Source organism: Doryrhamphus excisus, linkage group LG9 (assembly GCF_037039965.1).
Source record: "Doryrhamphus excisus strain RoL-2023G ecotype Guam linkage group LG9, RoL_Dexc_Guam_v1.1, whole genome shotgun sequence".
Classification (NCBI taxonomy): Eukaryota; Metazoa; Chordata; class Actinopteri; order Syngnathiformes; family Syngnathidae; genus Doryrhamphus; species Doryrhamphus excisus.
In genome coordinates, this window is record NC_136365.1 from 10,261,404 (window position 1) to 10,278,418 (window position 17,015).

Sequence of the window (17,015 nt, forward strand, 5' to 3'; positions counted from 1 at the left end):
GGCTTGTGCATGAGGGATTGTGTGTCAGAATATTTAGGGCTGTGGGTGTGAACACTTGCACACACACACACGCACATGTGCACACACGAACACACACACACACACACACGTATAGAGGACCGGAGGGGCTTTGCTTTAAAGCATGAAGGTTGCCGACGATACGTAGCAACAGCATTGTGGTTTGATGGATCAGCATCAGGCCAACCTGGAAAGCTCTTGAGAATACAGATTGCCTTCCCAATACTGATGTGACTCCATGTGTGCATGTGTGTGTGTGTGACAGAGGGGCATCAACACACAGATGGTGTATTTGTGTCCCGTACAATTAACATGTGTTTGGCCTCACAGCAGCACCGTCCATCCTGCTTCATTACAATCTATTTGTTGCTGCAGAGAGAGCAAAGGCATAGAACAACACAAGCCAGTAAATGTGCTTCCTCTGAATCACACCATGGATTCCCCCCACACCCCCAAACCTGATTTCATGATTGTGGAGCTTCAGTTCTACTCTTAAAAGATGTGCAAAATAGAACGCGACAGTCTCCCACTGGAGACATCCATTCACATTTGGGAAGGAGAGGGAATATGGCCGATGGCGTGAAGCAGCAGCTGACAGAAGGGAAAGAGGGGACAGAGAAAGAGGGGAGGACCATTATGTGAATATTATGAAAGAGATAGGCAGCGATGTAAATAAGATGCTTTTAAAGACTCTCACTCTTTTTGTTGATCAAAAAGTCATTTATCAGCTTTTCCAAACACTCAATACCTTATGATGCTTTGGCATGGAGGGGAGCGGTGTGTGTAATGTGTCTGCGTGTGCAGGTCAAAGAGAGGGAAAAAAGGAAAAAGAAGGAATGGATACAAAAATGGAAACAATTATAGAGTTTGAGCATCGGCTGCCAAATGAAACAAAAGGCAAAAATGAGGCTTGATTGCATTTAGAATGGGAGCGCCGCTGTAGACAAATGAAAAACAAGGGGGCAAGGCAGGAGGGGGCAGAAAGAGAGGAGAACCTCGGCAGCTCTGAATTTAAAAAGCCACTTGACACAGTGAACGACCTGCACCCTCACTGTGGAACAACCCACTGTGGCTTAGAATTCAATTAACTGAACCATGTAAACCTTTTTTTCCTTCCACTGTTGTGACTCATTTCCGGAATATTTGATTCTTTTCAGTCCCATTTGTGCCTTCAATAAAGAATACAGTGCTAATAATTTAACATCAAGATTGAGCTGCAATCATGATGGCACCAAGGGAGAAATCCGAAGAGAAATAAGCTCAACTGCAGCCTCCCTCTTTTAATCTTTGTCCCGTGTCTTTCCCTCCTGTGGCTCCCACGCACGCGGCTTCATTTGCGCCCTCCTCTCTCATCTTTGAACGTCTTTGCTTGTGCGCCCTCGTCCGCCCCAAAACGTCGCTTTATGTTTTCCTCCTCTCGTCTCACGCTGACCTAGATGCTCTGATGAAGCGTGTCACTGCACCATGGAGTGATGTTCTTCAAAATCCATCAGCACGTACACACACACATGTACAAACACACAAATTCTTGTAAGATTAGGCCAGTCATGTATTTCAGTTATGACATGTTGTAAACTCCTCTAACATGATTGCATTCTGGGAGTAATGACTTGTTTTACTGGATCTTGCTTAAGGATATATTAGTCTTTCCAGTATGACTGTGGAAGGTCCATAAAGCCTTGCTATGATGTGGAAAAACTTGACAACTGAGTTTGATGGGGCCACCTAAGTTTCCGCATTTTCTTTACTATAAGTAGAAGACGCATCAGTCAAATCAATCTCCTCCATCCAACCCTGTCTTCTGCATCTGTCTCTCTCACACCAGCTACCCCCATGTCCTCCATCACTACACCCATAAACCTCCTCTTTGGTCTTCCTCTACGCCTCCTACCTGGCAGCATCCTTCTACCAATATATTCACTATCTCTCCTCTGGACATGTCCTCCTTCCTGATCCTATCCATCCTGGTCACTCCCAATGAGAACCTAAGCATCCTCATCTCTGCTACCTCCAGTTATGCTTCCTGTCTTGGTGACCCTGTACTTAAACCCCAAAATCGGACTCCATGAATTGGATTTATTTGAAATTCCTCACACAATTGAATACATTTTATATTTTACTTACCAACTAATTGTCTATACCTCAACTCCTCTAATAATTGGCCACAACCAATGGGGGGAGACACAAATATACATCATATTCATGTCATCTTTGATCTCACAAATGTCAAATGTTCTACAACATCTTGGCTGGAAATCCTCATCGCCACACACAGTAGAGGGCTGACTCCATATTTCTTCTATTTTTACTTCCTGTAGCTGTCATGACCTAATATTTTTGTCCTTGTAGTGTCTCCTGTCATTCTTCCAGCCTTGGTTGTTTACCACGCCATTCCCCATTGCACACCACTTAGTTCCACATACAACTCTCCTATAGATTGAAGTGTTATTGCTACTAAAAAGAACCCGCTCCTTCACCCTCACAGTTTTGCCCCTCCCTCTTCTCTCTTAAAGCCCATTTAGCTATCTGTGTCTTCACTGTGGATAATCGAAAGCTGAATGTCAATACAGCAAATGATTCCAATTCAATTTATTCTGTCCGCTTCAGTCAACAGCTTCTGCGCCTTTTCCATTACGTTATCTTTTAGAGCTATGTTACCACTTTGTAATTTCTCATTCTGTTTGCCCTGTTGCTGCATGGTGTGTGTGGAACTATTAGAGGTGAGAAAAAGGACACAGAAAAACTGAGGGATCGGGGAGAAATTGTAGTTGTGAAAAAAAAAGTTGGGGATGCTCACACTGGGGAGTTGAGCGTCCAAGACAGGAGCTTGTGGATGAAACAGAAAGCCGGTGAGGCGGGGGGTGGGGGGAGGTTTTTGTGCTGACTTTTTGGTGTTTGGCTAATAAGCGCAGAGGCAGAGCTAATCGCTGAAATGTCAGCCCTGATAAATTTCTACGTCTTTGCTGATGTCAGCAAGACGCACATGATAAACATACAGTCAAGCTGGAATATTAACATATGCATGTGTGTGTGTGTGTGTGTATGTGTGTGTGTGTGTGTGTGTGTGTGTGTGCGTGTCTGGATTCTCAAGGGACACAAGACGCCGTGACCTGAAAATTAAATCTCAATCTGTCTGCCACCTCCTCCTCCATCCCACTCTCTCCCTCTGCTTTTGCACCACCTGTCTGACCATTTATCGAGGGACATTGTGTGCCCTTATTGGCTGTTTGCAGAGCCCAGGTCGGCCAATCGATTGCCAAGCTTGTGCGAGACGAGGTGATGTGGGAGGGTAGGCGGGGGTGCTCAATGATTGCTGATGTGGGCCAGAGGAATGATGAAAAAGTATACAAACATGCAGGGACACATGCACTTGTGCATCCAATCCGCCGGTGGTTGTCACCGAACTGCCACCGTGGGCCAAATGTGATTAAAAATCATTGAATGGGAAGTGACAATGTTACCAACGCATGGATCATCACACAAAGGAAAGCCCTGAGGGATGAGAGCTGTGTGCTTCAGAACGCTATTGATTGCAAAGCACACACCCTAATGAAAGCTTTTGTCTCTGCAAATGAAAACCTCGCAGGGAAAGTGAATCATCACTGGCTACATTGTGTGGATGTGTGTGTGTGTGTGTGTGCATGTGCATGTGTGACATGGCTGAGAGCTGTCATGTAGGGTTTGAATAGCTTTTATGCTTAAAAAGGTCCCTTTATTAGGAGCTACAACATGACATCCATATCATCACAAGGACAAAAGACAGTGAGAGCAAAAGGAAAAATGTGTACACGTGTGAGAGAGAAATGTGAAACATGTTCAGATGACAGATCAACTAGGGTAATGCTAGTTTTAATAAAAATAATGTGCACCTCATTTACTTATAAATAGATATACTAATAAACAGCTTTCGTATACATAATTGCGCTATTTTGGATGTGTTATTTAAAATGGGTATGGTTATGTTTGTGAAAATTTATAAATATTTATAACCATTTTTAATTACTGAACCTAAAGCCCTTTTAACTGCCTGTTTTTGTATTATATAAATGTGCACTATTGTGAAGGAGCACTCCCCACAATTTGTAAACCGGTGCAATGACAATAAAAACCTATTCCGTCATATTCTGTCCCGAAGTTCTCGTTCATTCATTAATTTTCTACCGCTTATCATCACAAGGGTCCCGGGCGTGCCTATCCCAGCTGTCTTCAGGCGAGAGACGGGGGACACCCTGGACAGGTGGCCAGCCAATGACAGGGCACATATAGACAAATAACCATTCATTTAACAGTACAATTAACCTAGCATGTTTTTGGAATCTGGGAGGAAGCCGGAGTAGCCGGAGAAACTCACACATGCACACACAGATGCCCGAGGGTGGAATCAAACTCGGGTGTCCTACCTGCGGGTTAACCACTCGCTCACCGTGCAGCCAGTTATGGTTTTATTTCATTATTTCACGGCTGTTTGTGTCTGTTTGTGCCTTAGATTCATCATTTCCGGGACAAACCTGTCCATATTCCCCTTATCAAGTTTTTCCTCTATTTAACCTGCTCCTACATGGCCTGCAGGCTCCTGACTCCTTGTCTCCGACCTTAGAAGCAGTCAACGATCATGCTCAATATTTTCAATTCTTTGAGGGTTATCTAGTTGACCGGTGCGTCCCATGGACAGCTTTCAGGGTTGTTTTTTTTTACCTAGCCTTTTTATTAGTGTTTTTTTTCCGGCTTGTATTTTCATTTGTTCCCTACCTGGTAGTATTTTGTTCCTCACTGAGACAAGCCTTCTGATGAAGAATTTGTGCAATGCTTACTGGTGTCTGTGTCTGCATCCTGGGTTCCACCAGAACCAGAACCTGACACTTCCTATTCTATCTTAATAAAAAGGTTCTGAACTCCTGTTTCCATGCCAGTGCTGTACTAACGATACTGTACTTGGGTGTACTTCCCATTGCTGTTGACATGGCGTTCCATAGCCTTAAATATTGATGTCCTCAATTATTTGATTATTTGACTGTAAATGGAACTGGGGCACCCCCTATGTGTTTTGGTCAAAATACCACTTTAAATGGAATGGGACAAAAATGTCTCTTTCAACATTCTGAACTCCAGTTTCTACACCTGTGCTGTACTGAGCAGGCTAACGCAACCCTGAGGTGTTGTTGTGCCATTGTGGATACTAGCATACTGGCTAGAGACGGCAACAGCGCCTCAGCTGGCTGCAGCCAAGGAGTGCCCTAATGTAGAGTATTAATATTAGTATTAGGATTAGTATTCATTAGTATTAGTCAGCATATAGTAATGTCTTGCACTGTTCAGATACATAATGAGCAAATGTGTGTTAATTTGTTCTCAATTTACATTGTGACTATTATTTCCAAGCCTGCTACGTTGCAGCAAGAGATGACGTTGAGGTGGGAAGAAAAGAGCTTGACTCTGACTTGCTTCTGACTGATCATGTTGTTATTCTTCCTGTCACTTTCTTGCACAGTGCTAGTGGAGGGACGCTCAAAGAAGTGTTTGTACATGTTTGTAGTGGCTGTGAAGATTTTCATTCATATCTGGTTTACCTTTGGAAAAGAGAAAAGATGATGGGCTTATTAATCATCATAAATCAAAACGTGTAATAAATAAGTTACATGAGACTTTGCGTAGGATCGGCCAAGGAAACAATAACCATTTCTTTGAAATGTGCATTACCTCAACCTATAGGAATAGAAAGTAACGTTATTGGTCGCAACTTACAATTTTTTAAATGACCAAAGATGCTTCCCAAAGAGAAACCATTCCAATTTTGATCTTCATTCAGACATGCAGATTTATTTTTTTTTTTATTATTAACATTTTTTAACATAGTGTAGCAGCACATGTGTATACACATAGTGTAGCACGTCCACGTGTTGTTGAGCATGAAAACGTAATCATGCAATTTAAGTCAAAGCAGAAGTAAACTGAACTGACACCACAGCGGTAGTATGTGAGAAGGGGAGATGTGCATGTGTGTGTGTGATTGTGCAAAACTGCGTCCACCCCCCCGCAGTGAGACCTAATTTAAAGTGGAAAGATCTTCACAGTGTGATGCTGTCGGTGACAACAAGAAGACAAAAGCATACGCACACAAAGCAAACATGAACATAAATGAGACAGACAACACGATGAAGAACAAGCCGGAAAGCTTCTTGAGGCCTCTTTAACAACCCTTCTTGTTGATGGGAAAGTGCGTTTTTTGTTTGTGTGTGTGTGTGTGTCAGACTCACAGGGTTGAGAAGCACAGTGAGAAACAGCTCTCCTCCTCGGATGCTTTTGTCAAGTTCTTTTGGTCCTCCAGGGTATTCCTTATAGTAGATGGTGTGAGTGAACAGACCACACGTCTGACGAGGCAACACCTAGGCACAACACAACAAAAAATCCACGTAGAAGGTTGTTGTATTTGAACAGAACATATTTTAAAGTTGCCCTATTTGGCAATTTTTTCACTTATGTATAGGTACTCAAACAGTCACTTAAGAGGTTTTGGGTCATAAACAGCATGGCTATGATACCACTCCAGCAAGACGAGCCTGTCCTATGTACAGTATACACCCACCACTTCACAGAGGACTTCCATCCATCCATCCATATTCTATACTGCTTATCGTCACTACAGTCACGAGTATGCTGGAGCCCATCCCAGCTGACTTCGAGCGAGAGGCCAAAGACAGCCAATCACAGGGCACATGTAATAACTATAAAAGCAATCTTGACTCGCTAAATGTACTGCAAAAAAGGTCAGTAAGGATAATTCATAATGCCGCCTACAGAGAACATAGTAACTCCTTATTTCTAAAGTCACAAAATTACTTAAACTTGCTGATATGGTTAATCTTCAAACAGCTAAAATAATGCATAAGGCTAAAAACAACCAATTACCTAAAAATGTCATCCAATACTTCTCTGCAAGAGAGGAGAAATATGATCTCAGGGAAGAACTACATTTGAAACACACAAATTTGAAACATATGCTAGGACTACGTTAAAAAGCCATAGCATTTCAGTATGTGGAATCAAACTATGGAATGGATTGAGTAAGGACCTCAAACAATGCACAATGATGAGCCAATTCAAGAAACAATACAATCAGTTGATGTTTGCTAAATACAAGGATGAAGAGTCTTGAACCAGTCATGATGTGCTATATATATCACTATATTGACACTTACTATGGTACCCATTATGTCATTGTATGGTCATATCACCTCGTACTTCGGTATGAGGTACATTATTAAAAAAAAACCCAAAAACTGAAACTGTATTATGGAAAGCAGGAAGTGAACAAATGTAACAGTTACCGATTGTAAAAGTACCAGATGGAGGGGTAGGATTTAATAAGCTTTGCTTCTTCCTACTCTTTTTGGACATGTGGAACTGTGAACCATGTTCAAATGAAATAAAACCATTAACATTACCATTACCCTTACATATAGGCAAACACTTCACACTCACATTCATGCCTATGGACAATATGGCGTCGCCAATTAACCTAACATGCATGTTTTTGCATTCAAAAACGCTGTAAATGATATTTATCATTCTACACTGGTCACTAGATGTCATTAATGTTACTGTAATGTTTGGAGAGACACGCGCACACTTGATCATAAGTAAGCATGAACTATCTAATATACTTTAATGCCAATCCCTAATAAAAAAAACATGAGCGACTACGACTAAAATTCAACACCCTGACTTCAGTTCCTGTCCATCCTCTACACATTTATAACAACAAACACCAGCACAAGTTTTATTCATATTGGAAATGGCTTATTTACTATTTTTATGTCTACAGTTATAGGTATTACAAGGGTAAAAGTGAATATAAGGATGTTACTTATGTCTAGAGGGCTCTAATAACGCTAAAAACATATTTAGAAGGTCATGAACAGTTTTTGTATTCTCTGACTATGAAAATATTTAATTTGTAAATAAGGAAATTCACTCATCATTGGTTCTAAACATAATTAACCGTGATAAACTGGTTAATTAGGTTTGTGTGGCTTTTTTCAGTCACACAGTCACACACCTGTACAAACACTGCTCATTAGTCTTAAAGCTACAGACACAAACAAACCCAGGAGAACTTCCTAAAAGCACTTAACTGACTAAATTGCAGCATAAATGTTAGGTATTGGGTAAAACACTCCCAACACACTCTTGTGGGACCCGTGAGACTTATTTAAAATTGTATAATGTGGAACCTTTAGTGGATGGTGGCATCATTAGACAGAACACTGCTAGACTACATTTGTGTATTCAGTGTTTCTAAATGAGAGCGGCATTAATCTTCTCATCTCATTCACCTCCAAGATGCATGGGTTTCACAAAACGCTGAGCTGTTTTACATTTACTGCCCACCCCCTCGTACATTTCGGTGACAAATTGCCCGCCGAGGTGGCAACAAACATGTCAGGCAGATATTCGTCAGCAAAGAAATAATTCATTAAACAGCATAAAAAGCTGACAGACGGACAGATGAAACGCAGTGCCAATGTCACGCTGGCATGCAGCAAATTCAAAAATGTGTGACGCGCACCTCAGGACAGCTGAGGAATATTCTGACGCTTCGTGTCACACGGCAGATGAGAATATGGTCAAACACAGCAGATGGAAAGCAGTGGACTGTAGAGGTTGGCGACACATGACCTCAGAGCTTATTTAAACAGCAATGGTAGAAGGGCGACTGATGGCATGTTAGGCACATTACTTCCAGAATTGTGGTAGCAATGAGGCGCATAATGGAGTCGCTATTATTTTAATGTGCTTTTCATGTTATGACAAGTCAATGTGTCTACGGTGAGAAGGTCTACAGAATCAAATTAGGGACAGAATCTCCTTTGTGTTTGAGTGAAGGCTCCTGAGGAGATGCACACTTTACTTTCAACACCATGCTGAAGTTTGGCATACATGGCCTCACTCTACGGGCTCTAATTTCGTGGCGACGCACAGCCATTTTTTTACATACTGAAACTTTCCGCTACAAGTGAACAGCTAGCTGAACAGAACAGTAGCTACTACTACTTTTGTTTGCATCTTACCACAGAGGTTTAATAAGGGTGAAAGTTGCATTATACAGTGTGTGTATGGTTTTCGACATCTATTGTACACTTTTTTTGATGCCGTAGGGGGGAATCAAACCCTGGTCACCTAGCTGTGTGGCATGTGCGCAAACCACTCACTGCCGTGCAGCCCATTACAAAAAAACTTATTGATATACGTGCTTTTCATTAGACAACCATAGAGATAAAATTTTGCAAGTAAAATTGCAAAACACTGCTATCTGAAGATATTATTATCATTATTATTTTTGTATGTATTTTGGAGCACTTCTCTGTAGAGCTGAGCATAAAGGTTGGACGTGTCGATATTGGTATATCAGTAAAACACTGCAGTCACACACATACACATCAGGAGGGGCGCTGAGATGTGGGGGATGGAGAGAAAGAGCGAGAGAGAAGGAAGGCCACCCGAGCTTCAGACACTCAGCACTATTTCACCAAACCAATTATCCACAGAGCTATAGCTCAAACTGATATAGTACATTTTAAAAAGACGGTGCACAAACACGCACATATGCACACACACTAACACACGCACACACGGGCTTGCTCACAATCCCGTATCTCCCATATCTCAGCTTGATTTGTTCTGATACTCTGGGTCCAGTGGGCGTCTCTCAATCTGCTTTCAGACACACGAAGAACAATTTTACAACCTTAAGATGACTTCCTGTCCTCCTCTGAGCCATCAAAGATGGAGTGAGAGGTGGTGGAGATTGATGGCGGGACTTTGCAGAAACATATAAGGTAGGAAGCTATCGTATCTGTGGTTTAGCTTTAGCAGGTCTGATTTGACAAAAAATAAGCATGATTCCACATGACCATACAATAGTACTGAAGTTCTGATGTGTAGAACCCTAAGTAGGGGGAAATAATGCTGCATTTAAACATCGCTCATAAGGATGACGACAGGTGTATAAAAACAACAGTACATGTTTTACACTTTCTTTATTATATTTATGTGAATATGCCAAAAATGTTTTTCTGTAGTGTTATCTATTTAGATATTATAGCGGCATAGCCAGGTAAAATTCAAATTATGATAGTAGTGTTAGTAGTAGTAGTAGTAGTAATGGGATATACTGTAATGCAAAAACCAGGACATTTTCATCCCCTTCTACAAAAAACAGTCAGGATGGCCAAAACAGAACGTGAAAACAGGACATGGCAAAATAGGACTGTAATTATACTTTTACATGCAGAAAAAAATGCTTAAGTAATTATAAATGACGGTTGAACTAATGGAACTAATTGTTGATGCAGACTTGCCGTACATCCTGGCAAGGTCGAATTTGTGTCTTTTTAAAATTACTGGCACTCACAACGTTATTTGGCCCCATGGTGAGTTATCGGCAGTCACATTCAATAGAAAACTCACTCAATTTTGTGGACTAGTTTGTTATGTGCAATATCATGGGAAAACTGTGACTAAATTACAGCCCAAATCTATACAAGAGGCGTATAAAAAATGTTTAACTGGAATGGATGTAATGAAGCAGAGTTATAGTATGTCAACTGTTGGGCAGCTAAGAAATATAATACTTCTTTTGACTGCAATCTACCAAAATTAGGGGGTCATCTTGTAGTCGGGTCAACACAGTAATTACGCTCTAAATGACATCTTTGTTGATCTCAATGTGGAACACATCTTTTTTTCAGCGCTTCATGGTTTAACATTATGATGTTTCTGAGTGCTGCACAAATATTAAACTAACAACACATAATCATTATGTGTCAAATCGTCAGATGGAATGAATTATTATGTCATGAAATAGCAGTAGACATAAAAAAAATCATTGTACATATTTTCAGTTCAAACACTATAATAGCTGTAATATGGACTGGTAATTTGGGTGTCAAATGTGATTGGCTCTTTTGTGGATAAGGGAGAAATTGTGCACTTTGACAAAAGAGCCTGGCTGACAAGTGAATGAAGAAGGAGGAGCTGCACATTTGTTAGATGGAATGAATGGCAAGATGTTGAATTCTCCCTTTGGTTTTTATAGATAGTTTAGTCAGGTTCAGGTTCAAGCTTATTCAGTCTCATGTTTTCTTCTATTGCACATGTTTCTACAGTTCTACTAAAAGCAATGAGTATATGTGTTTTTACACATACCGACAATATCGTAGTGACTATCAGTTTTTGCCATCAGCAATCTTATCATTAAAACATATCAGCCAACAAACCACAAGGATAACATGAACTCAAATCAAAACAACACAGAGCAAAATATAAAAGCACAAATTCCTATCATAAGTAAAATAAAAATGTGGTTTAACTGTTAGAGGCTAATTGAAAGTTGAAAACGTACCCTTGTTGTGATTCACCACTCTTGCAGTGTAGGAGGGGTACCGCGACTGCGTGTGTTGCAGGGTCCTCCGGCAACACAAAGCAGCCTGGTGCATGCCTGTCTAGAAATCATGCGGCGGAAAAATACATCGGCGAACTCACGCGCGCATTGGCCGATACCGATTCAAATAAAGAACGCAAATATCAGCCCAATATATCGGCCGGCCGATGTATCGGTCGATCCTTAGTTTAACTCAGTAAGTGTTTCTTTCCGGGGTCTCCTTTCAGTTCATTGCTTTAAGAATTGCTTTCAAATGCATTCAATAAATAATTTTTCGTAGTGGACAAGAATGCTGCATACAGCATGCTCACATTGTCTCACTAGTGGAACAGGGCAGGGTAATTAAATATATATATTGTTTTTAAATTTGTAAATAGATATAGTATTCATATAGTATTCAGAGCTGCAATGATTCATGGACTAATTTGATTAGAAAAAAGCTTTGATTTCTATTCTGTTTCTTTCCGGACCCCAAAAGGTGGCCAGGACTTAAAATACACGAAACTAGTTTCCGAACAGCTTCTGCAATAGAGTGCACATGAAAGCTGCAAAGTGTGGGCACGATGGAGTGGCTCAAACAAAAATAGCAAAAAAAAAGTGGGGAGGAAAAGGGCGTAAAGGAAATGACAGTCTGTCAAAAGTTTGGGATCATTTCAAACACCAAAAAACAGACAACATGATAAAATGTTTGCACTGGAGCTGGCATTCCACAAAAGTACTACATTGATGCTGCCGCACATTATCAAAAAGTATACTGCATATTTATAAAGCAAACAACCAGAAACAAGGTGAAAGTCTGCTTTGGCAACTACTTATTTATTTATTGTGTTGATGATGTGTATTTACCGTATAAGAAAAAAACAAGAAAGGTTATGGTAAGCAGATTTTTTTCCCCCTTAACTATTTTCCCTAAAGCAATTGCTTTCATTGGCCTGTCATAGCTAGATAGACAGATAGATAGATATAAAGTAGCTAGCCATGTCTTTATTATGCCTGTGTAAATTGTCATTCATCCAGGGTCATTGTATTCTCAGGTCATATCCCGCGGTTGGTACTGCGTATGCTGCTATTACCATGTTTTTTTTTTTCATTTCATTTGACAACCCATTCAAAGTTCATAGACTTACGTCCCATAAATTTTGTTCACATTGATGTTACAGATGTCCACCATCTCCTGGTGTAAAGTATTAACTACATGAGGCACTATATTTGCAGAAATGGCTTTGTCACAATTGTGCAACTTTGACACCAAAAACTTTAAAATAATGACGACAGTTGTAGCTGCTACCACTATCAATTTCTGTTAATGTGTTGTTTGCGCGCAGCCAAATATAAACGGAACTGCTCTATGAATAAGGGTGCATCTACGTGTCTGGAGCTGACATATCTTAAGTACCTTTGATCAAATGTAGAATTAGTACTACTTCTGCTTGGAGATGGATATGGCGACAGCTGTTCAACTATGATGGCAAAAACAGCTACACATCAAGGTAGGTGGGATGGTGGGAACATCAAGGTAAGGCACTTAATTTGCAGTTCCAACAATGCCTCGGACATTGCTGCTTCCATATTACATGGGTTATCATTCATAGTAGCCTTAGCTATAGCCAGTCTGATTCTGGCAGTCCTGTTTCCAAGACACAATTTTCCTTTAAATGACAAATATTATAACATTTTAAAGTCATGTGGTGAGATCTCATGAAAGACGGGAGCAAAAAGAATGCATTCCCCTGCATAAAATCTGGGATGATGCAAAAAGAGTACTCACCATGATGTTACTGTGGATGAAACCCTTGCGGTAGCGGGCCGGCTTGAGGTGCGGGTACTCCTCCGTGCTTGTTACCTGGATGTTCCACACGCGCCTCCAAGCCTCGTAGAGCTGCAGATGTACTGGGTAGACCCCCGAGTGATGGGGGGCCACGGCATAGCCCATGTCCACTGGAATGTTGTGTTGCTGCATGAGCAATTCATATGAAAGTGAATGAAAATGGCTGCACATAAGCACACAGAGTAGATTGCACTATTTGTTTGTATTACCATGATTGCGCTCAAATCTGAGAACAAGTGGTTCTCAATTTATGATGTTAAATATTAAGCCGTTTCATTGTTAAAAAGCCGCTCCTATAAATTAATTCAACACTTCTGCAGGATGGATACACTGTGTTGCTGAACAACTACACTAAGAAAGGATAATGGTGCTTATTAGTTAACATCTTGTACTTCATTATGAGATCTGGGAAGAGAAGAGGAGATTCATTTAAGTATAATTTAAGTCGAATTTAGGTATAAGTTCTGGCTTGACTCGTTGGAATGGATCTTGTTTGTAACCCGAGGACCACCCGCTTTATTCTGTGTTTTTCCTAGGGATTTGTAATGATTTTCTTTTTCAGCAACAAGAGGTGGGGAAGAATTAAAAGAATAGCCATGTTCCTGGCTCCGAGGGTGCATCTTGCAGACAAATGGTCTTGTCCCTTGTCCTGACACACACCTACACATGCTGTCAAAGCACAGCATCAGTGGTCGCGGGATGAGCGAGTAGAGTGTGTGCGTGCAATAAAGGTTAGGGATTGCACTTTATGATCACATTCACCTTCAATAACACGCACCAACATGGAACCTCGCTGTATCACAGCTTGTGTGTGACACCTCGTGAATGCTCATACAAATTACAGCTGTCTACCTTGAGAATTTCAGATTAAACAGTACCTGATAAAAAGGGCGTGAGGGGTTGCCATTAAGGTAAATGCTCAATTACCTAATATAGCATTAAGGTGTGTTTGGATTTAAGGTATTAATAAGACATAGGTCAGGTGATGCTTTCCGCACTGAGCTCATCTGCATCTGTGGTATTATGCTGAACAAAAAAGAGGGCAGGTGTGTTAAAATGATCTCATCGCAGGCGAAAAATGAAAAGCTCTGGAGACAAGATGAGGCTAGTTGAAGCTCTCAGGAAATAATACACATGTGTTTTGGGCTTGCCAGCCATTTGTGGGACTTTTGGTACAAGCAATGGAGATTTAGAATTAGAAGTGGGGCTATTGGGGGGTTGCTACATATGGTGAATGTTATCATCTTAGTTTGTGTCTGTTTGACTCGACAATTTTGATAGAGTTCCTGCATGCCATGGACCAAAAGGTTAATTACACCCTGGATTGACTGCCAACTAGTGGAGATTGATCCCAAAATATTCTATGTGAATCACTAAACAACAATGGTGCTCCTGCCAGTTCTTGCCCTCTCTATGCTCTATATTGCATTGCCCTGAGTTCCCATGTTAACTGCCTGGTAAAATATGACTAGAATTTCATTGAGGTTGGGGACATGAATGATTGTGCTTCATACTATCATGCCACAGTTTCCGGATTATTAATGGCAAATGTTTATAATCCAACAATGTGTGTGTGTGTGTGTGTAAGAAGTGTATTTTTTCCCTCTGTTGCAAAGAGATGGTAATTACTTAGCATTAAGGTGGTTGAGAAAAGAAATATGATTTCAAGGACAAGAAGAAAGACAAGGGAATAGACACTGCCAAGGATTGTGTGTGTGCGTGTGTGTTTACGTGCACATGTCCATTTATCTCACCAGAGCGAAGTCCTTGTTGAGCACCATCTGCTCCAGCAGTGAGGACTCATTGTGGAAGAGGTGAGGCTGCATGTGGCTCCACATGTGGGGGAACCACCAGAACTCATTCACATACTTCAGCAGTAAATCGTCTCCCTCATCCTCCTCCACTGTGCCTGCATGCATGCACGCACATACACACACACACACACACACACAAGGACAAAAGGACACGGTCTGACTGATGTAGTGATACACAACTTTACGGTGTAGTTGAAGTTAGAAAAAAAAAAGACGTTAGAGTTCGTCATCATGTTGCTGAGCTCACTTAGGCATGCCTTGTAAAATCACATGATTCACACTAGATTCCCTGCTAATATTCTGTTTCTAAATACTTTATCAAAGCTCGTGTTTTCTTTTTAATTGTCTCATCTTGCTGCAGATTTGAACATAATATCAAGCAAAATTGGTTTTGGAGCCACAACAGAGCACACACACACACACGTGTATAACACAGTTCTGTAACTCCAAATTACTGAGATAGCATCACTTAAAAATAGAGATTGGATATCGGCTTTTCCCGATTAGACATGGCAAGGATGGGAGATTTGGTTGTTGACTACTATGCATGGTAATTGTGCAATTTGTGCACAATTTGTATATTGCATTGAAATTAGTGCAATAAACATAGGTGTTCTGTTGCTCTATCATTAAAAATATAATTTAACTGTAACACATAGGCATTATGTTACATGTTATTACACGATGTAAAGTATACTGTCTAGAATTATTTTAGCACTTAGCTCATGCTATTTTTTTGTGCAGCAGTGTTATGGCCATGCTGAAAATAACATTTAATTCTATTAAAATACACACACACACATAATACTATGAAAGAAGCACATACAATTATGAGAATAAAACATTTTATAAATAAAAAAATAAAATAATTTTAAAAAATACAAAAAAATAATAATACATTTTTTTTTTTTGTAATTTTGTAGTGGACTGCATGGCGGACAAGTGGTTAGCGTGCAGGCCACAAAGCTAGGAGACCCCAATTCAATCCCACCCTTGGCATCTCTGTGTGGAGTTTGCATGTTCTCCCCGTGCATGTGTGGGTTTTCTCCGGTTTCCACCCACATTCCAAAAACATGCTAGGTTAACTGGCAACTCCAAATTGTCCATAGGTATGAATGTGAGTGTGAATGGTTGTTTGTCTATATGTGCCCTGTGATTGGCTGGCCACCAGTCCAGGGTGTACCCCGCCTCTCGCCCGAAGACAGCTGGGATAGGCTCCAGCATGCCCGCGACCCTCGTGAGGATAAGTAGTACAGAAAATGGATGGATGGAAGGAATTCTGGGTTTCTGGGGCTGCTGCCCCCATGACCCAACCTTGGAAAAACAGAAGATGGATGGATGGATGGATGGATAAATGGCTAGTCGAATGAATCGAATACTTCATTCATTAATGTTTTGTTTTACTGCAACTTAACATTGTAAGTTGTGATTTATGCATACATCTGGCCCTGTAGCACTGCTCTCATTCAGTGAGCTGCAGCAAACCCAGCCATCCAAGGGCGTGCCTCTCCATCATGAAGCATCACTTTACTGTATATCTCATTTCCTTCAAAAGCACTTCCTCTTCCAAATGTCTCCATCACTCTAACCTGCTTAACACTCACTTATGTGCACTAATTTATCTGCTCTCCTCTCACCTTTTCTTACTGAAAAGACTTGTAACTGATTGACTGAAGACTTTGCCTTACCTTTAGTATGTACAGCTGTAGATGAGAGAAATACATATGCATGATGATGAGGGCTGTTTCAGTCTATAAAGTGATGCTGATGCTTTGTGTACGTAAAGCATGCAGGACTACTCCTGGCAGTCAAAGTATAGTGACATGACTTAAAAAATAATAGTAATGAGGCTTCACTGTGCATCTTAAAAGATCTGCCAAATATCTGTCAATCAGCTACATGTTAAAATGTGAGT

The 17,015-nt window shown here is 40.8% G+C and overlaps 1 protein-coding gene across 2 annotated transcripts in view; it reads right to left on the reverse strand.

Moving 5' to 3' along the window:
• Positions 1-17,015, reverse strand: part of ndst3 (N-deacetylase/N-sulfotransferase (heparan glucosaminyl) 3) — a 44,647-nt gene that overhangs the window by 14,605 nt on the left and 13,027 nt on the right. For both annotated transcript variants that reach the window (XM_058074522.2, XM_058074523.2), the window contains exons 4-6: positions 15,041-15,195; positions 13,227-13,412; positions 6,273-6,401 (exon numbers count right to left, since the gene is read on the reverse strand). In XM_058074522.2, coding sequence (XP_057930505.2) covers positions 6,273-6,401; positions 13,227-13,412; positions 15,041-15,195 — 470 coding nt within the window. The remainder of the gene's footprint in view (positions 1-6,272; positions 6,402-13,226; positions 13,413-15,040; positions 15,196-17,015) is intronic.